General features: G+C 45.3%; 1 protein-coding gene across 2 annotated transcripts; it reads left to right on the forward strand.

Moving 5' to 3' along the window:
• The first annotated feature begins 396 nt into the window (after nucleotides 1–396).
• Nucleotides 397–13,374, forward strand: ZNF746 (zinc finger protein 746). Of its 2 annotated transcripts, none has more exons than XM_043965510.1 (7): nucleotides 397–455; nucleotides 3,555–3,854; nucleotides 3,971–4,097; nucleotides 7,152–7,265; nucleotides 9,686–9,871; nucleotides 10,365–10,490; nucleotides 12,000–13,374. In XM_043965510.1, exons 2-7 carry the CDS (start codon nucleotides 3,570–3,572, stop codon nucleotides 13,058–13,060), a joined length of 1,899 nt encoding a protein of 632 aa, XP_043821445.1. In that variant the 5' UTR covers nucleotides 397–455; nucleotides 3,555–3,569; the 3' UTR covers nucleotides 13,061–13,374. The 2 variants fall into 2 exon arrangements, with proteins under 2 accessions (XP_043821445.1, XP_043821444.1); XM_043965509.1 differs by lacking the exon at nucleotides 397–455 and adding an exon at nucleotides 520–655.
• Nucleotides 13,375–22,047: the final 8,673 nt, after the last annotated feature.

The raw sequence follows: 22,047 nt of genomic DNA on the forward strand, positions 1-22,047 counted from the left end.
GGGGGATGCAGCTCTAACTTGGCGGGCCAGGCGGAGGGGAGGGGGCGCCTGCCAGGCTGTTTTGCATGCGGCTCTCGCTGCCTGCGGCGGCGGCGGCAGCAGCGGCGGCCCGGGCGCTGGGCGGGGCCTGGCCGGGCCGGGCCGGGTAGGGCCGGGCAAGGTTGGGCGGTCCATCGGCTGGGCCGCTGCTGTTCGTCCCTTCCGGTGCAGGTGGCGCTGTGCGGGCCGCGCTGCCTCCAGGAAGCCTCTCGGGCGTGGGGTACCGGGCTCCCCGGCTGCTGTTTGGAGCGATCGCAGCTGCAAAGCAGCCGCAGCAGCAGCAACAGCAATTGCAGCAGCAGCAGCAGCAGCAACAGCAGCAGGAGGAGGAAGAGGAGGAGGAGGAGGAGGGGGAGGAAGAGGAGGAGCTGGGTCCCCTGCTCCAGGGCCCGAGACCGCAGCCGCAGCAAGCGCGGGTGGAGAAGGGGCCCAGTCTGCGAAGGGGAGAGGGGGAGGAGGGGGAGGAGGAGGACGAAGGGGAGGAGGAGGAGGAGGAGGAGGAGGGGAAGGGCCAGCTCTAGAGCCCTCCCCGCCGCCCGCCCGCCCGCGCGCGCTGCAGCCTCCCCGGGGCCTGGGAACGAGACCAAGGGCAATGGCCGAGGCGGCTCCTGCTCCGGTGAGAGATCGCCCCGCGCGGGCCCCGCTAGGGAGGGGGGCAGCGAGGGAGGCGCTCGGGGTCCCGGGGCAGCCTCGGGCAGCCCCCGCGCCGGCCTAGGCCTGGGACGCTGTGTGCGTGTCGCCGGCGTTGGCCTAGGGTGGAAGGGGGGGGGCGGTGTGTGAGGTTTGGGGTAGGGGCCCCGGCTGGGCTGAGGGGGGGGGGCCGGAGGGGAGAGGGAGCAGAGCCGCGTGACCTGGGTTTCCCCGGGAGCTCGGCGGGATGTGGGGGCTGGGGTGGGAGCTCCCCCAGCTTTGTGTTGGAATACAAGAGCGGAGATTGCGCGAGTGACCAGGGCCACGGAGCAGCAGGGCTGCCGGGAGCCTGGGAGGCCGTGTTGCTCATTCTCTCCCGACCTCCCTGCACACACCTCTTCCCCTCCCCCCCATCTTTCCCTCTTTTCCCCTCCCATCTTCTTCCTCCTCTCCCCATCCTCCATCCACACCCCCTTGATGCCCCCATCTTCTTTCTCCCTTCTTACTTTCCCTTATCTACTTTGTACTCTCCCTCCTCTTCCTCTCCTCACTTTCCTTCCCCTCCCCACCCTCTCTGTTTCATTACCCTTTCCTTTCTCTTCTTTTCTTCCCCTCTCCAGTCTCCTCTCTGTTCTATTTCCCTTGCCTCCATCCTTTCCTTGCTCTTCTTTCCATCCCCTCACCTCTCTATCCATTCTCTTTTCCCTTGTCTCTCTGTTCCTCTTCCCTCTCCCCCTGTCTTCATCCCTATTATCTTCTCTTCCAGGCTCTCTTCCCTTTCTTGTTTTTATCCCCTTCCCTCCCTCCCCTCCCTTCCTTCCCATACTTCCCAATCATCCTTCCTCCCTTCCGTCCCATACTTCCTCCTTTCTCTCTGTTTCCTGTCACTCGGAGGCACAAGTTCCATTTCAGTATGGAAAATCAAACTTTATTGTACAAATAACTCACAAACATGAGTAAAATCCAATTCAGCCAGCTTTTTCTGAGCATCTGCTGTATGCCTGCCCAGCCCAGATCTAGTCTTTGGGAAGATAAAGAGGAGCTATCCTAAAGGAGTTTGTGGGTAGGGTAGCAGGGGAGACTTGATAAGGGCCCAGAAAACGGTTAAATAGCAATATAAGACAATACAAAGGATGTCACAAGGCAGTAGTATGAGTAAGTACTGAGTGGCATAGACAAATGCTGTGTGTTCCTAGTGATCACTAATCTGGATGAGTCAGGGAAAGGCTGGGGGGCCGGGGGGAGGCTGGGGCATATACTCAGTAGACTCAGGGGTAAAACATTTGGTTGTAGCCTAAGAAGTCCCTGGTTCAAATTCAAGCATTCCACTCTACGCACACACATACCCTGCTCCACCCCCTTATTTTATCTCTGAGATAATCTCAATGTAGTAAAAAGAACACTAAATTTGGACTTAGATTCTAGTCTGGTTTTGCTTCTTGCTATGTGAAAGTGGGTATGTCACAATCTCTCTGGGGTTCAGATTCTTCATCTGTAAAATGGGGGTGGTAAGTAAGAGATACCACTCTTCTGATAGGAGTGTTCTGAATATCAACAACTGACGATAGTGTTTCATAAATCCTAATAGATTTATTATAATGAATATGATAATGAACATATAAGTGTCAGTTGTTATATAATTATGCTTCAGTACTTCCGAGGTCTGTGGTTTCATGCCACGTGATTATTAGGACCCCTTTCTGCTTTTAGGAGATGAGTTTTGAGAGTAGTTATAGCTATAAAGTTGTCACTGTGCAGTTAATTAGTGATGAGCCTTTCAAACCAACTTAACCTGGTCCTCTGAGAACAAACATACTTTTGAGTCACTCAGAGCCTTTTGGGCTTGGATTTGCCAGAGCACTTGTGTTCTGTTGGTGTAGCCTTCGGAAATCCATGGTCACCTCCACATCAAAGTAACTTGTTAGAGTAGGACTTGAGTGAAAATACAGTCATAACAACAGCTTACTATAAGACTTCATAGACGAGGTGGGTCTTAATTGGGTTCTTGCAAGATAGGCTATGGCTGAGAATAGAAGAGGGGAGAAAGCAGTGGTGGTAGAGGAAAGAAGCTACTTAAGATGCTCAGGGATGAGAACATAGAACGTAACCTGCAGAACCAGGGTAGGGAATTTGTGTTGGGGCAGGGGCTGATGTCGTTGGGAAAAGATCAAGATGTCCACAGCTTTGTCTGCTTTGTCCTGGGGTCTGCCCTGGTCCCGAAATCCTTCCAACAAAGCAGCTCTTTCTGCCCATGTCAATCCTATGCATTCTGTAAGGACCAATTCAGATCCCATCCATTAGAATCTCAGAATTGGAAGGGGTCATAGGGATCATTCTGTCCAATGCTAGAATCTCTGGTGACAGAGAGCTCACAACTGTGAAATACTGTGAAATCCGATCTCATCCTCCTCTGAATTCCCATAGTGTTTATTATTTACAACATTTATTTAGCACCTCAGCACATACTGCTTAGTGGCATCTTGGGTTGGGTTGTTAGTTAACTTGGGAGTGTTTTCTAACTTTCCATGGGTACACAGTCTCCTTAACCAGCTCTTCCGTCGATGATACCACCACAGCTACAAATGCCTCGAAAGTTCAGTGTGTGCCATACTAGTTGAATGAATAGGCTGTTCTTTGGCCATATCGTCATCATCTCAACAAACGTTTATTGAATGCTTGTTATGTATAGGGCACTGTGAGAGTCTGTGACAAATCTGTACTTCACTCTTTCTCCCCCAAACCTCACGTTGTGATAGTGTCATCCTGCATCCTCATTTTCCAACTCACTCCCTAGCCTTGCTTCCCCCATCCTTAGGACAGTCATAGTTTTCGGGCATAGTGTAGACAGAAGGAGTGAAACTGGTCTTTTCTCTCATTTCCGGGAGATTTCTCCATGGACAATGGCAGCGACGATTCAGGCCATGGAGAGAAAGATTGAATCCCAGGCTGCCCGCTTACTGACCCTGGAGGGGCGGACAGGCACGGCTGAAAAGAAGCTGTGTGACTATGAGAAAATGGCGGTGGAGTTTGGGAACCAGCTGGAGAGCAAATGGGCCGTGCTGGGCACCCTGCTTCAAGAGTACAGGCTACTGGAGAGGAGGCTGGAGAATATGGAGAATCTACTGAAAAACAGAAATTTCTGGATCCTGCGCCTCCCCCCAAGCAGTAAAGGGGAGGTCCCTAAGGTAACAATAAGGGGCCTAGAGAGGTGGGTGGGCAGACAGCCTGGAGCAGACAGAACAGATGAGGCACCCAGACTCATGTATACGTGTGTCAAAGCAGATGACCCTTATGGTTTTAGGTGCCCCTGACATTTGATGACGTGGCTGTGTATTTCTCGGAGCAAGAGTGGGGGAAGCTGGATGAATGGCAAAAAGATCTTTACAAGCACGTGATGAGGGGCAACTATGAGACACTGATCTCCCTGGGTAAGATGCCAGACTTCTTTTCCTGTTAGAAGTTATCTGTGGGGGGCAGCTAGGTGGCGCAGTGGATAAAGCGCCGGCCTTGGATTCAGGAGTACCTGAGTTCAAATCCAGCCTCAGACACTTAACACTTACTAGCTGTGTGACCCTGGGCAAGTCACTTAACCCTCATTGCCCTAAAAAAAAAAAAAAAAAGAAGTTATCTGTGATTCTCAAAGTCCTGGGCCCTGCTTTCTTCCTACTGAGATTCTATCACATAGCTAGCCAAAGAAGTTGATCATAGGGTTGGGAACTATCACTCTCTCTCTTCTGGTGGCTTGGCATAGTTATGACCCTGGCCAACCGAAGCTCCCTCTCAGCTCAGATGGTCGGTGAATCAGAAGTCAGAAATCCCCATGCCAGCCCATGCCTAGCCCAGCACTTCAACCTTAGCAGATAGAGATCTGTCTTGTCCCACTGCAGGGGAAGTGGGTGGCGAGTCAAGGTAGGTGAAGTTATTGGTTTGAAGGGCAAAGGCTGATTGCATTGTGGCCACCTATTCTAATGTCTGACCATACATTCAAGAGAGTATCGAACTGGTGTAAGATTCTGTGCTCTGTGATGTTCAAGGCTATTCAAGATATTTATTCAAGGCTGAATAAAAAACCTGTCTTTACCCTTCAGGTAGCTTCCATAAAAACCTATTGGGCGAAATGATTCCTAACGATCAAAGCTGTCATAAGTGGAATGGACTGCCTCAGAAGGTAGCAAGTTGCCCATTTCTTTAGTTCTTCAGGCTAAAGCTAGATGACCATTTGGCAGAGGGAGCATGGAGGGGGTGAGATGGAAGAACACTTGTTTAGTTGGGGGTTTCAGTTGATGACTTCCCAGGTCTTGAGATTCTGTAATATTTGAAGTATAATGAGGGTGGAGAACAAGGACAGAGCTGAACCTAGATCCGAGGCATCAGGGGCACTCAGATTCATAGAATCTTAGAGGAAGTGGCCTTAGAAACCTTCTAATCTTATCCTCTCATTTTACTGACAAGCAAGTTGAGGCCCAGAGAGTTCAAAGGATTTGCTCAAGGTCGCATAACTGGTGTCATAAACATCTGAAGAGGTGAAGAACAAGACATGTGGTTAAATCCCCAAGCAAACAGTATAGGCAGAGCTGTAAGTTTTCAGAGTGATCAGGGAGAAAAGACTTCACAGAGGAGGCCAGGCTTGATCTGGGCTTTGAAGGATGAAAAAGATTCCTATGAGGGTTCTGTCATTTATAGAGGAACCAAACATTCCAGGCCTGGGCAAAATGATGTAGTGTGTATAGTATATTGGGGGAGAGTAAGCAGACCAACTTCAACCAGGATTTGATTAGTGGGTCATAAGCAATGAGACTGGAAAGGGAGTTTCTGTGCCATTACTTTACATGAGGTCAGAGGCCTTCTCAATGTTTTCCCAGTCCTTTTTTTTTTGGGGGGGGGGGCAGGGCAATGAGGGTTAAGTGACTTGCCCAGGGTCACACAGCTAGTAAGTGTCAAGTGTCTGAGGCAAGATTTGAACTCAGGTCCTCCTGAATCCAGGACCAGTGCTTTATCCACTGAGCCACCTAGCTGCCCCCCTCAATGTTTTTAGAACTATTACACTGTTAAGATTTAAAGTTCCTTCATGTAAAGTGGACTGTAACACTGTATCACCATTGAACTAATTTTGTAGCGAATCACTCTGCTCATAGAACACTATGAAATGAAAGAAAATAAAAAGGGGGAAACGACTCCTGGGGATACCTCAGCTCTGGAATCTTTTCCCTTCCCTACTCTCCTCTCCCAAACCAAATCATGTCCCTATTCCTTGGGGCCCAGAAGGGGGCCTAAACCCGGGCTCTTGTTTTTTGGTCTTCAATATTGTTAATGTAGATAGACTTGATCTGTACAGCAGAATTGGTTTCTCTGCTGGCCCTGGTCCTGAAATGTCCTTTGCTCATCTTATTTGCCTGAGAGTTGCTGGCCATAACCCTGGCCCTCTGCCAAGGCCATGGATCAAATTTAGTCCTCCTCTTCCTCAAAAGAAGCTAGAAGTCCAGGTAGCCTATTGACCCCTATTCTGTCTATGAGTACTTACATTTATAACCAGGTTCTACACATCAGCTAATATATGTTGTTCCAATTTGAAGGTCAGCCTAGTAGTTAACATAATAACACTTAATAACAATCTCAACTGAATCTTTCCATGTGTAAACAGTGCTCACCCCAATAAATGAGCTGAATAGAATAATGAGTAGTGATTATTCCAGTCTCTTTGTTTTTTCATCTCATGAACTCATTGGCCCATGGATTTATTGCTTCTGCCCCCAAACTGCTGTGTAGGTAGAGAGAATTCAACTATCAATATATGCCCTAAGTTTGAAGATTCTTTTTAGCATTGGAAAGGTAGTATCTATGTAATGATATATGGTCTTTTTAGTGTTATTCTTAAGGGTATGTTGAGAGGTGGGCTGACTGTCCTTGAGGAAAATATCTTATCTGCTCCACAGGTCTTTATTTCCCTTCCCTTAACCCCCTGGGCCAAGTTATTAGGTCTCCACTTGTTCATAATTCATAACCAGCATTCTTCTATCCTGCTCATTCCATGTGACCCAATAGAGTTGTATTCCTTCCCTCAACCTTCCCTTCCTTATTTCACTGTTCTCATCAGCCACTAAATAAATGTCTGAAGGCAACAGTATTATTTCCTGTAGAGATTTCACCTTGCAAAAATAATCTTTTGGGGGGGGGGGCAGAGTAATGAGGTTAAGTGACTTGCCCAAGGTCACACAGCTAGTAAGTGTAAAGTGTCTGAGCTCGGATTTGAACTCAGGTCCTCCTGAATCCAGAGCTGGTGCTTTATCAACTGTGCCACCTAGCTGCCCTTGCAACAATCATCTTTAATACACAATATCTAGGCAGGGACAACTGGTACCCATTGGTCTGAAGATACCAAGAAACTTTCGTCTCTCGGAATCTTCCTTGATTTGGTGCCAACTGCCCTGTTGCCAGTCTCTGAGTGGGACATAGCATTGGCTAACCTCTCTCTCCTTTGTCAGACTATGCCATTTCCAAACCTGAGGTTCTCTCTCGGATTGAACAAGGGAAGGAGCCATGTGGCTGGCGACGTGCGGGCCCCAAGAATCCAGACATCCATACAGACCCAAACCCAGGTGAGGAATTTGGGGAAAAAGCAGGGGAAATGTTTCAGTGGTCATAAGGACATGGGAAAATTAAAGGAGATAGTAAGAGGAAGACTGTTTTCTGAAGGAAATGTTGAACTTGGAACTCAACAATAAGAAGTTTTTCTCTTCCTGTTGAGTTATCATGAGAAGAGCTTGGAAATGTGGGGAGGTTTAAGCAAGGACACCTGGTCTTAAGAAGGAAACATCCTTCAATTCTTAAACCATCTGTATTTTTTTTTTCATTGTTGATGCTCTCCTCACTGATATCAATGACAATGCTGTGGTACATTAGTAAAATAGTCTTTTTGAGTTCCTGTGGCTAAGTACTTCCTCACTCTATGGTCACAGTCTAGTGATGAGCCTTTCCCAATTTAGCCAGCCTGTTCCTTAGATGACAGATGCTGAGTCCACTGTGGGGCCTGTGCTCAAAACCTTGCCAGTTGGGTAGGACTTTCAAGAACTTACACCTGCTAGATGGCATGGCCTTCAAAGAGCCAGTCACCTCTGCTTGATGCGGGGTTAGAGGAGCTAAAGATGCCTCCTTAGCAGAAAAGGAGTCGTGTGAACCTTAGGACTAACTTGGTATTTAGTTCTTTAATCTCAATATAGAGCCCATCAATCATTTCTCTCATTGCCTCTCCCATGATGCCTGAAATCCCACCATTAAAGAGCCATTCCTTTGGGTTTGAAAGGTTTTTAGTCTTGCAGAACCTCCTTTGAAAATGTAAATCCTAAAAAAAGAAAGAAAGAAAGAAAATGTAAATCCTCCTAGGCTCATGTCACCTGAAGTCATCATAAGCTTACATTTTGAGTGGGTTACTCTAAAGCATGAAACATTAACGTCTTCAGGAATGGGATTTAGAGGAAGGACAGAATCAAGAGGGCATAGATGAGGAGCAGTGATGGGGGACAACCTTTACCTCCCCCCCCCAAAACATTGCCTCTTTCACAGTTTTCTCACAGACCAAAATATCATTGAAATTCACCAAAAAAAAAATGACAAAACATCCCAATTAAAAACTCAAACAATCATGTTGTTTAAAGAAGGTGGGACTGAACCACTGATGGAATTCAAGGTGGGTCTTGAGACCTCTTTTAAATGTAACAAACTTAGGCATCCAGCTGGTGCCTTTGAAAAAAACCTTGGACAAACAGGAACCACCAAGTCCAGTTGGAAAAAGAGACTGCAGTTCATATAGCCACATTTCCCCTCAGGCCTTGGAATCTTGATCTAGAACTAGAAAGAGCTCATTTAGGCTAACCTAGAAGGTTGAAGTAAATTTCCCCGGGTCATACAGCCAAGTGTCAGAGCTGAAATTGTAATCCAGGTCTTTTGCTGACTCCTGCAAATCACTTTTCCACTGTCTCACCTGTCCTCTTTTCCAGTCAGTGATAGCACACCATAGACCTGATCTGCCTTCCTGTAGCATTACTTTTTTTTTTTTTAGTGAGGCAGTTGGGGTTAAGTGACTTGCCCAGGGTCACACAGCTAGTAAGTGTTAAGTGTCTGAGGCTGGATTTGAACTCAGGTACTCCTGACTCCAGGGCCGGTGTTCTATCCACTGCGCCATCTTAGCTGCCCCGTAGCATTACTTTCAAGTTGTTAAGTCAAGGCACAAGCTGGCAGGACCCACTAGCTAAGTGAAAACTGCTTTCTGGGGTTGTTAGATTTCCTTTCTCTCATTTTGGAAAATGAGAGCAGATCTTGAGCAGATCACAGCCCTTGAAGGTTTTCCCTTTTCCCACCCACCATAACGTCATGAAGCCTTTCTTCCCTGTCTGCTCTCCATGCCTCTTCGAACTCCTTGGCTCCTGTGGAGCTCAAAATCGGCACCACCCAGGCCCACACTTCATCACCTCTGGGCCTATGTTCAGTTCACTTCAGTGAGCTTTTATTAAGGGTCTTCTGAATGCTGTTAGACCTGGAGCTACAAAGACAAAAATGAAACAGTTGTTCATCCTGTTTTATATATCTTAATCTTGTTTTCCTAACTAGGTAGCAGTCTTCTTGACAACTGTATACAGTACTAAGTCAGTTTCCCCACCACTGTCGAGGGCCTGGGTAAACATGCATTAAAGATGTTTTAAACTGTTTTGAAGTTGCCAAGCAAGGCAACAGCACAGTCAGAATTAGAACTCAGAGCCTTGGTGAGGGCGGGGGTGGGGAGTCGAGGTTCTTAGATCATAATAGCACCTTACAACTATCCTTTGCAGAGTCCTTCCACATCTGTTATCTCATTGTATAGCCTCTATAATAATTGTGTGAGGTAGGTGAGGGTACAAATTATTATCCCCATTTGACAGATAAGGAAACTGAGGTGTGAGGTGTCTTACCTTCTTTTTCATTAGAGCATCATGTGAACTTGACCCCAACATGAATAAATGTCCTGTCCATTTCTCTCATGCAGGGTCTCCTGTTCCTGCTCCTGACCTTTTACTTCAGATCAAGCAAGAAGGAGAGCTAGGACTCCAGGCACAACAGGCTTCAGGGGTAGAGGCATGGGTGGCCAGTCAGCCAGATACAGGAGAAGAATCATGGGCCCTAAGTCAGCTGAACTCGGGGGCAGCAGAGCTCTCTACTGATGTTAGTCCCGGTGAGTAGCTGAGAAAGGGGGGGCAAAGAAGAGCCAAGGGGGCAAGGCTGCTCCCTAGAAACAGGTCTCAGAGGAAGGTGCTGGGGCATGAATGGTGGGGAGGGTGGCTCTGATGAATAAAGAGCCATCTGGCCTTACTGGCTTAGACCTTCAGCTGCCTGAAAGCCAGACCAAATGACATCTGGAAGCTTGTGGGACGCCTGTGATTTAATGCTCACTAACTTCTGATCCTGGCTCTTCATATCACATTTTTTTGTCTTGCTTGTGCCCCTTGGACCAGTGCCCCCCTCTTCATTCCCAGGGGGCGCTGTGGTGTTTTGGAAATAGGAGCAAGAGAAATGGAGTTGGGGGTCGTAGTTGGGAACCATTATGTCCAGTTTAGGTGTCTGTGGGATCTGGTCTGGTTTACTTTCTCTGTGGTTCACCACCTCGTCTTTCCCTTCCTTCCACCATCAGTTTCTCTAACCAGCGCTCTGGTCTGTCCTGTCTGCAGGTATGCACCCTAGCTTTTCCACTGCCATCCCAACCAACTCGTGGCAGGCCGAGCTCCCACCCCACCATCCTTCATCAGCATGCTCAGATGGATCTCTGAAACTCAATACAGTAGCCTCTTCTGAAGGTATGATGGGGAGCAGGAAGGACCACATTGTAAACCTTAAAGTGCCTTTAGAAATGTCAGCAAGGAGTACTTCTATTTAAAAAAAAAAAGAAAGAAAGAAAACCCTCTGCCTTGGTTATGGATGTCAGGATGTGCTTAAAAGTGTTAACTAGGGGCGGCTAGGTAGCGCAGTGGATAAAGCACCGGCCCTGGATTCAGGAGTTCCTGAGTTCAAATCCGGACTCAGACACTTGACACTTACTAGCTGTGTGACCCTGGACAAGTCACTTAACCCCCATAGCCCTGCAAAAAAAAAAAGTGTTAACTAAAATTAAAATGTACTTAAAAGCAGTAATTAAGGGCTTGCTATGTGCCAGGCACTGTGCTAAGGATTTTACCATTTTTATCTCAGTTGGTCCTCACAACAATCCTAGGTGGTAGATGCTATTATCCCCATATAGATGAGGAAACCAAAGCAAACAGGGTTAAGTGACTTGCCCAGGGTCACACAGCTACTAAGTGTCTGAGGCCAGATTTGAGCTCAGGTCTTCCTGACGCCAGGCCTCATACCCCATCAATTGTACCACCTAGCTACGCCTAGTTCCTTACTGAAATGCATATGTATTTAAAAATTTCCCATGTGAAATGCTTTTCTGGGGGACTTGGATCTGTGATTTCACTGACATCCAGAATGTCCAGTGAGGAAACCCTCTAACGGTATAGATTGACACCTCTTAGTCTTAGAGTTGTCTGGAAAATTTAGAGTTTCAGAGAAGCTCTAAGAGTCCTTCTGCTTTTAGGTGTCAGAGACAGTATTTGAACTCAGATCTCCTGGGAGACTCTGAGGTTACTCTGTTGACTCTACCAGGCTGTCCCACTTGAAGATGAAATTTAAAAGTGCCCGTAGAAACTCAAACACATTTTTCATTTACTTGTGGTGACTACTAATATTCTGCATCAAGATAGACTTGAAACAAATGATTTGGATTATTAACAACATAGATTAAATCCAAATTAATAAACTGACTAATTATTTTTCCTGCTGTGGAAACCTGATGAAATATGTAGAAACACATACCCTTCTCCCCATGGAAAAGCCCTGTATTTTTGCCTTCAGTCACAAGATAGGCTTTAAAAATCTGCATGCCTTGGGGCAGCTAGGTGGTGCAGTGGATAGAGAACCAGCCCTGGATTCAGGAGGACCTGAGTTCAAATCTGACCTCAGACTCTTGACACTTACTAGCTGTGTGACCCTGGGCAAGTCACTTAACTCCAGTTGCCTCACTTTAAAAAAAAAAAATCTGCGTGCCTCTGTGGTGTGGCTACGTTTTTTAGGGTCCAGAAGTATGAGTCCTTAGCTGACGTTTACAAATAAGGTACTTCAGAGTTATAGCAGTGATTTGAGGGGGACTGAACATCTAGACAGAAACTGTTTCCTGACATCTAAATCCTAAATTTCCCACATCTCTGTTTCTTACCTCTCCAATGTCAGTGAATGAATTCAGTGATATCTCGATTCTTTTCTTTCAGCGGATGTGAAAATCGTGATCAAAACGGAGGTCCAGGAGGAGGAAGTCGCTGCAGCAGCCGCCCCAGTGCATCCTGCCCACCTGGAGGCCCACGGGGCCCTATTTGAACCAGGCCACGTGTCTAGGCTTTTCCCCAATACTGTCCAAGATACAGCCTGGGAGAATCAGGGTAACCCGTTCCCTTCCCAGGAAACCCTGCTGGGGCTAAGGGAACCTGCTCGGCCAGAAAGAGATCTCAATGAGCTCAACCCTATTATGGCTCCGGAGGAAACCCTGCCTGGAGACTGGCTTTTTGGGGGGGTCAGGTGGGGATGGAATTTAAGGTACAAGCCCCCCATGAACCTTCCCCCGAGGACTGGTCCTGAAGGGCTGACTTATTCCACCCCAGACCATGGGGGAGGCGCCCTGAATCCCAGCCAGAGCCCGAGACCCTACAGTGAGTCCTGTAAGTACCCAGGCCGGACAAAGGGTTTTGGCCACAAGCTGGGTCTTAAGAAGCATCCACCAGCGCCCCCTGGGGGAAGGCCCTTCACCTGCAGCACATGTGGGAAGAGCTTCCAGCTGCAGATCAGCCTGACCATTCACCAGAGCACCCACCAGCGAGGATGTGCCAGGTCAGGCCAGGACTCGGCAGCCCGAGATGGGAATGCCCTGCGGTGTGGGGAATGTGGACGGTGCTTCACCCGGCCGGCTCATCTCATCCGGCACCGGATGCTGCACACAGGTGAGCGGCCATTCCCCTGCACCCAGTGTGAGAAGCGTTTCACGGAACGCTCCAAGCTCATTGACCACTATCGCACCCACACGGGAGTGCGGCCCTTCACATGCTCGGCCTGTGGCAAAAGCTTCATACGTAAGGACCACCTGCGCAAACACCAGCGTAACCACACAGCAGGGCCCAAGGGGGCGGCCCTTGGACCACCCCTCCCACCAGCCACAAGCAGCCTCCCAGATCCTTTTAAGAGTCTTGGCTCCAAAGGACCATTGACCCCAACGGAACTGGCTAGTGACTGGACTTACGGTCTGAATGCCCTAGGACCTACAGATGGCAACAGTCTGTGAGGTTGGGCCGGACAGGAGCTGGGCAACTCTCTACCCCGATGCTGCCAGGTTCGCAAATTGAAAAATAAAATTTCCAGATACCAGGATATTAGAAGGAGGATGGAGACAGCAGAAATGGCACATATGAAAAGAAAATAGCAAATATGAGATGACAAAATAGTAGTCACCTAAAATTGATCATGACAAGGAGAAAGTGAAGCTGTCAATAAAAATTCCACTTGCAAACAAAATAGAATTCTTAGCTTGTGCATTCGCACTGTAGAATTTTTAATAATTTAATATGAAACTTTAATTTTTTATCCCTAAATAAAAATCCAGGAAAATAACAACAGCAGTGACTTACCTTTTTGCAACCTCGGGCAAGTCACTTTCTTTCTCTGGGTCTCTATTTCCTCGTCACTAAAATGGGGTTCTCCTCAAAGTTCTCTTTCAGTTTTGACATCCTACAATTTGACAAGATAGAGAAAAACACTTTAGCTTTTAAAGTTGGGGTCTCCTATCTATATCCTTTCTATCAAATATAAAAGTGAATGTCTTTCAAAGGCCAGGGAGTTTGGGAGAGCGGGGTAACAAAAAGGACCTGACTCAGCCCTGAAGTTGACTTTCCCAATATCAGCAAAGTTTTAATTAGTTGTCATGGTTTCAGGTTTGAAACTGTAAGCTATTGAAATGGTAACTTTGGCCTTGGGAACTGGACAGACAGACCCCTTGGTAGCAATGGGTTCTTAGGTTTTTGAGTCATTTGTGAGGCACCCTGATGGTGGAAAACTGGGGAATGAAGACATTTGGGTGCTGATGTTACAACGGAGGGCCACTTGTCTTTGTAAGATGGCAGAGGGTTGGCATAGAGTGGAGAGGGTCCCTTTCATTGGCTGGGAAGTGCCAGGCAGATTCATATTCGTGCCTTTTAAAGGAAGCTTGGTGAAAGGGTGTGACCCTGTCATAGGGCTGCTCTGACATAAGTTTACCACTGGGCTCCTTGTAGAAAAGAATGGAGGTGGAAGAAACTGTAGAGAGTATCTAATTCAAGTTCTTCACTTTACAGAAGGGGAAATGGGGTGCACTGAAGGATCTGAGATCCAGCTCACAATAGCTAGTTGGGGGCAGAGCCAAAAGAAGTCAGGTCTCTCGCCCCCAGCTCTAGTACTTTTTCCAGTGAAGATTGCCTTTTTGTTTACCTTCTCATGCATTTGTAGAATGTTTTATCCCTCCCAGTGAGTCTGGGAGGTTGGTTGGGTAACTGTCATTCCTATTTCCTAAACAAAGAAGTACTCCCAGAAAGGACTGGACTTACTTAAGGTTACACAGCTAGTTAGGAGTGGTCTAGCCTAGGACCTGTTCTCAAGATTATTACTATATTACCACACCCTGTTATCTGGTTTGGGGTTTAGCCAATGGCCTTGGAAATAACTGCTGGTCAAGCAGCCCAAGAAACTTCATTGCCCTAGGTGGGAAGAACTTCATCCATAAGGTGCCACTATGGCCAACCCCTCTGAGGAACAAACAAGGCAAGTTTTGTGGAGGAAAAACTGACAAAGAGGGGAAGAAAAGGGCTTATATCTCCTAAGTATTTTGCATTTCCTTGTATATATGAGATTGATATGGTTGTTTAAAAAAAAAAACAAGAAGCAGAGAGCATCCATTGTAATGAAAATCAAAACCTAAGCCCCATTGGAATTAATTCCATTTTAACCATACTATAGTGGTGGACTTGATGTTTCTAAATGTGGCCTTGGGACCAGACTGTTTGCCTGCCAACCCTGGGGAAAAATACCTCTGCTAATTTTTCATTTATGGCAGGGAAACTGGCATTTTGGGGAAAATCAAAATTTAGTTTTTTAGTACCCTTTACACACCTTAAGGTTCCTTGCTAGTTTACTGCAATCTTTTGATGCTGCTATCATCTTGCCGGTGTGGGTATTTCTTCCAATGGTAAAGATCGAAATCCCTCATTCTGTCCATGTCCTATACATCTTCGAGAGGCAGCTTACTCAGTGTGCTAGAGGCCTGTGGAGCTCTTGAAATTAGATGGAGCTCAGGTACCCAAACTATGTTACCCTTTGATGTCCCTACATAACCAGTCCTCTTTTTCCATGTGTGTATGTGTGTGTGTGTGTGTGTGTGTGTGTGTGTGTGTGTGTGTAGGGGGTAACACACAAACCTTGTTCTTCAGAGAGTGGTATTCCATGATGCATAACCAAATAGCATCACTGGAAGAATATTAGTATTTAACTGAAACACCATTCCCCACACCCCAACAGGGAGAAGCTTGAGGTCATTAAAAAGGCTAGGTAATTTCCCAAATGAAATTCTGTTCTCTTCTTTCCCTTACATTCTGAGCCCATCTCATCATTCATCCATAGAATCCAGTTCTGTGGGTTTTCCATCCGAGTGCATATCCTAGCCTGGACACCAGGCATTCTTCATCCACTTGTTTTGTCCTGAGTGGATAGTTGGGTTGAACTCATGAGTGTTTATGAATCTAATTTGGAAGCTCTGCAGAGTTGTGAGCCTGATGCAGTCAGCACAATGTCATCTGTGAATAGGAGTAACTGGAGGCCCTCAGAATATATAGCCTAGACCTTTATCTATAACAATGACAAACACTTTTGGCAACTTGCCTTCCTGTTTTAGGCCTTGCTTAGGAGTAATCATCAGAGGGTGGTTAAGCAACATTATCTCTCATTGCATCTTTCAAGGACCGGAGGATAGTTTTACATTACATATGCAGGGGATTCAAGTACCTTGTTAGAATATAGCCTTTAATGCTAGGGGTTTTTTTATACAACAAATGCTTTGTTGTTGTTGTTAATTTGGGGATGTGAAAATACTTTGTGTGTTTAAGTTAATTAACTAATGAAATAGTCATGTTTGACATGTTTAGACACTGGAAAACCTAGAAGAAAAAAAGGAAAAGTGAGTTTCCCACCTCCCTCCCCATCCTGCCTCTTCCCACCCTTTTAGAAATTAAGCAGTGGTGCAGCCAGGTGGCTCAGTGGATAGAGCACCAGTCCTGGAGTCAGGAGAACCTGAGTTCAAATCTGGCTTCAGACACTTAACACTTACTAGCTGTGTGACCCTGGGCAAGTCACTTAACCCCAATTGCCTCACCAAAAAAAAAAAAAAAATTAAGCAGTGTGGGGGAAACCCTTTTCTCTCCTGATTTTTTCCCAATTCTTTTATTTGAACCTTCATATCTCTCCTTTGGACACATGTCTGACCTTCAACTGCAGTTGTTTCAGCCACCCTTTTTCTCTCCCTGTCTTCTAGAAGGAATGGTATTCATTCTGAGGGCTGTCATAGGGCTGCTCTGGCATAAGTAGAACAGGTACCACAGAATAGGTACTATCCTAGCAAGAGAGACAGAGACAGAGAAAGTAATGAAATAGAGACATTCCCTGCTCAGTGTAACAGAAACCATATGACAGCATGGAAAGCGGTACTGGATTGAAAGTCAGTTGTTTCTGAGTTTTAATCCTCTCTCTCTTCCATTAACAAGCAGTATGGCCTTGGGAGTCACATAAACTTTTAGTTTCATGTTCCTCCTTTGTCAAGTGAGAAAGTTGAACTAGACTACTCTGGTCCCACCCGGCCCTAAGATGCTGCAGTTGTAACTTTCTTAGCCAGCCCCACAAAAAAGACACAAAGAGGTTTACATCCATACACACCCAGGCATAGACACATAGACTTGGAAAAGCCATGATTGCCTCAGCATGGGTGTTGCACCAGGGCAGTGGACTGATCCAGCTGCCTTTTTTGCTGCAACAGAGTGCAGGATTGCCGTCAAAGCCAAGGTAGAGATCCATTTTGCTTGACTATGCATATTTGTTAGAAGGGCTTTGTTTTCCCTTCTTCCAGTGATGAGATTAGGGTTGGAGACAAAGAAGGATAGGAATAGAGTATCAAAAAAAAAGTCATTAAAGCATTTTTTTTAATACAGAGAAGAAAACAGAAGGAAGGCCAGAAAGAAGCACAGAGAAGCAAGGCCAGCTTTGAAAGCTATGGGTTGAATTTAACTATATACTTAAAAAGAAAAGTAAGCTTGTACCTAATAGAAGCGGGAGGGGTGGGGCAACAAGGTGATGCAGTGGGTAGAATGACAGACTTGCAGTCAGGAAGAATCATCTTTCTGAGTTCAAATCTGGCCTCAGACACTTACTAGCTGTATGACCCTGGGCAAGTCACTTAACCCTGTTTGCCTCAATTTCCTCATCTGTAAAATGACCTGGAGAAATAAAAAATTACCACTCCAGTATCTTTGTCAAGAAAACCCCAAATGGGGTCATGAAGAGTCAGACACAACTGAAAGTGACTGAAAAACAACACATCGTGGAGACCTGAAGTTTCATGAATAATATTTTTTACCTATTCTACTATTCATATGGACATTTTTATTTGTTTTGGTGTTGTTGTTGTTAAGCTCAGAACAAGCAGCTGTGGTCAAAAATGCATCTAGCTGTGGTCAAGCTGGTGATAAGCCTCTCCAAACTTAAGACAATTCTTGAATGGCAGATAGACTCTGTCCGTCAGCCCATAATCAAAGCCTTTCTGGGATGGTAGGACCTTCCAGCGTTTGCTCTCCATTGGTATAGCTTTCAAGATTAGGCCTATTTATATGAATAAACGAATGAAAAAAGTAGTAAGCACTTGGTATGTACAAAGCTCTGTGCACTGGAGATACAAATAGGAAAATAAGATGGTACCTGCTCTCAAGGAGCCCATATGTCTGTCTTAAATACGGATATGGGACAGGGACTGGACCTGTGATTTCATTAGTATTAGGAACTCCCAAGGGAGAGAATGCCCTTTACCAATGCAAGTTGGCACCCTCTCTGCAAGGCAGAGTCCTAGAGAGAGTTTCCTAGAACAATGAGAAGTTAAATCAGTGAGAATGGTTTGTTCTATTATTGCTGCACTGACCAGGATATTTCTTGAGCAAGAGCTTAGAGCCCATGAGCAAGATGGTCCAGGACAGTAGGGAAAGAGACAGGATGGAAGAGAGATTGGGGAATGACCAAAGAGGCAGCAAGGCTGATTGAGTCCTGGGGTGTGAGTGCAAAGGCATGAGGCTAAGCAGTTGCACATAGAGCATTTGGACAGCGACTCCAATTTTTAATTTCTTTGGAGAATAAATGACTTCCTGCACCATGTAACTCATACTTTTTTGGCTCACTGTCAAACATACAACCTTACTGAAACAAGGGGAAATGATGCTGCTTTAAAAGACCCAATTTGGAAGGTGATCTCAAGTATATAATTATTCATTTTCTGCCCAAGTCCTTGTCTTACTATTCCAGTTATAGAGTGCCTTCTTGAGAACCATGCTCTGGGATGCCTTAAAGAAAACTTGTATTCATTAGAGGCATAGAAGAGGAGAAAGAGGGAGTAAAAGGAAAACCAGGATTTTACAATGCCATTAAGAGAGCATGTGTACAGCTAGGTGACACAGTGGATAAAGCACTGGCCCTGGATTCAGGAGGACTTGAGTTCAAGTCGGGCCTCATACACTTGACACTTACTAGCTGTGTGACCTTGGGCAAGTCACTTAACCCTCATTGCCCCTCCCACCCCCCCAAAAGAGAGAGAGAGAGAGAGAGAGAGAGAGAGAGAGAGAGAGAGCATGTGTTCCGAGTTTTGTTAATTATTGGTATGTTTGGATCCCTGATCTTCTAGCCTTGTTTCCCCATGGAGGTGCCATTTGCAATAGAAGGGGTACTGACTTTGGAGTCAGAAAACCAGGACTTGAGTCCCAACTTAATAAGTTTGTGGCTCTGAGCAACTGACTACCTTTCTGGACCTTGGTTTCCTCAACAATAAAATATGAAGCATGAAAAAGTTTGCGCAATGCAAGTTGGCACCCTCTCTGCAAGGCAGAGTCCTAGAGAGAGTTTCCTAGAACAATGAGAAGTTAAATCAGTGAGAATGGTTTGTTCTATTATTGCTGCACTGACCAGGATATTTCTTGAGCAAGAGCTTAGAGCCCATGAGCAAGATGGTCCAGGACAGTAGGGAAAGAGACAGGATGGAAGAGAGATTGGGGAATGACCAAAGAGGCAGCAAGGCTGATTGAGTCCTGGGGTGTGAGTGCAAAGGCATGAGGCTAAGCAGTTGCACATAGAGCATTTGGACAGCGACTGGGGCAACTAGGTGGTGAGGGGATAGAGCATTGGAGCTGGAGTCAAGAAGACCCAAATTCAAATGTGACCTTATATAATTCCTAGCTGGGTGATCCTGGGCAAGTCACTTAACCCTGTTTGCCTCAATTTCCTCATATGTAAAAAGAGCTGAAGAAGGAAATGGGAAACCACTCCAGTATCTGTGCCAAGAAAATCCCAAATGGGGTCATGAAGAGTCAGACACAACTGAAATGACTGAACAACAACACCCATCTCACTCAGTTATCTGGAGAAATAAATGATGTCATATATGAAGCCCACTGTAGATCATGAAGAGCTCTGTAAATGTGGATAATTATTGCTTATAACCTGCACTATGCAGCAGAGCACTTACCTCTCATCTGTAGATTCAACCCTGCTCTGGGAGAACTTACATTCTTCTTGGGGTATAATATATAAGTATAAGAAGATAAATAAAAGATACCATTGGGAGAGATTACCGGTGGCTAGAGTAGCTTGGAACAACTTCACAGAAGAGAGGAAATTTGAGCTGTTTGTGAAGCCACTGCTCTAAATCTTGTGATCCAATGAGATTCATTCCTTTGGATTAAGGTTTTGACTCAGTTAAAATGCAAATGAAGCAAAAGTGGATTTTTTTCTGGAACTCCCTGGCTTTCTCCATCATCCAAAAAACATTGGCAATTTGGTCTCTAGTTTCTTTGCCTCTTTGAAAAACAGGTTGAACCTCTGGTAATTCTTGGCATGTGAAATGATTGCAATTGTTCAGTAATTTGAGCATTCTTTGGCATTGACCTTCTTTAGGAGGGGGACTTTCTTTCTTGGTGGTATCTTAATTTTTTATTCGGGGGAGAGATTTTTTTAATTAAATTAATTTTTTCAATGAACAAAAATGTATTTTCTCCTTCTCCCACTCCCCTCCCAATTGAAAAAGAAAGAAAAATAAAACCCTATACATAACAAATAGTCAGACCCAATTCCTATATTAGTCATGTCCAAAAAAATATGCCTTTCCACCACGAATCCATCACCTTCCTGTCAGGGGCATATTTCATCATGAGTTCTTTAGAAGTTCTCTGGTGGATTATTGCATTGATCAGAATTGTTAAACTATGAAAATATTTTCAAAAGCTTATGATAGAACACCCCCTGACAGAAAACAGATGCTGAATGAGATATATATTTTCAGATGTGACCAATGTGGGGAATTTGTTTTGCTTAGCTGCATAGTTGTTACAAAAATTTTGTTCTTGGTGCTTGTGTGTGTGTGTGTGTGTGTGTGTGTGTGTGCACGCCCACTCACACGTGGCCAGGGGAGAGAGCTAGATTTTTTTTAATTGAAAAAAAAATTAAAAATTTTAAAACTCTTATGGTAGAGCAGCTAACTTTTGAAAACTAATCATTCCTTTCATGCACTCTCACCTTTCGCCAGATGGGTCATCCTTGGCTAGCCACAACTTTCATCCTTGACTTCTGATTAAAACCCAGGCAAATCCCCAGAAGCCCATTAATTGCCAGTAGGGGTTCCAATGCATAGTGTGACATTTTCTGTTGCTGACTGACTGGATGACCAAATTCATCAGACGAAAGAGCTAAAAAGAGGAAGGTGACTAAGACAAGACCAAAGAGGGGAGAGTACATTCCTTAGCCTGCATTTCCAAGCAGAAAAATTTTTCTCCTCTTTCTCAGACAGAATGTAACTCCATGGGACAAAGAAAACATAGTTTTAGTGCTGGAAGGGACATCAGAAGTCATCTCTTTTGAATCAGAACTCTTCTTGTGTAGGGTATGGAAAAATTTTGAGACTCATCTTTCTAGCCCAGAGGTAAAAATCTGATGATTTACTTTAAAATAACAACAAAGGCAGCTAGGTGATGAAGTAGATAAAGCACTGGCCCTGGATTCATGAGAACCTCAGTTCAAAGCCAGCCTCAGACAATTGACACTTACTAGCTGTGTGACCCTGGGTAAGTCACTTAACCCTCAATGCCCTGGAAAAAAAATAACAACAATAAACTATTGAAATGTCCTCCCTAGCATGTCCTAAAATGACATCTATAGCAGAGAGAAATGAAAATTCATTACCAGAAGGCCTCACAAAAAGGCTCTATGGCCTGGAGAGGCAGGGAGATTCTTATGAGCAAGTGGAAAATACAACATTGGCCTGTAGGACTTAGAGAGATATATTTCATATATGCACATTTATGAAAATCATCAGCAATGAACATTTATAAAGTGTTTATTATGTGTCAGGCACTGTATTAAGTGCTTCAGAGATAAAGAAAACTATATATCTATGTGTGTATGTATACTATATGTGTATGTAAACTATATATCTATGTGTATGTATATATATGTATTTCAAATTGAAAATATATTTTGTCACCCAGAAGTCACTGAGAATGGGATCCTGAGGAAGCTGACATATATACTGAGGTAAATCACCATCCATTTGGTTTTAGTGTCCTTATTCTTTGTCATTTTAGTGTCTTGTTCTTTGTCATCCTCTCTTCTTACCAGCCTGCCAGGTACCTCTCTGCCATTGTAATGCTCTCTCTGCCCCGAAGGTGACAACCCACCTAAATCTAGCCTGGTAGAATGACTTTACAATGCCCCCGAATCCCAAATTGCCTCCCTCATCTCTTCATTCATTCATTCATTCATTCATTCATTCATTCATTCATTCATTCATTCAGTGGGGCAATGAGGGTTAAGTGACTTGTCCAGGGTCACACAGCTAGTAAGTGTCAAGTGTCTGAGACTGGATTTGAACCCAGGTCCTCCTGAATACCAGGCCAGTGTTTTATCCACTGTGCCACCTAGCTGTCGTCCCCCCCCCAATCTCTTCATATT

Source organism: Dromiciops gliroides, chromosome 5 (assembly GCF_019393635.1).
Source record: "Dromiciops gliroides isolate mDroGli1 chromosome 5, mDroGli1.pri, whole genome shotgun sequence".
Taxonomy (NCBI): Eukaryota; Metazoa; Chordata; class Mammalia; order Microbiotheria; family Microbiotheriidae; genus Dromiciops; species Dromiciops gliroides.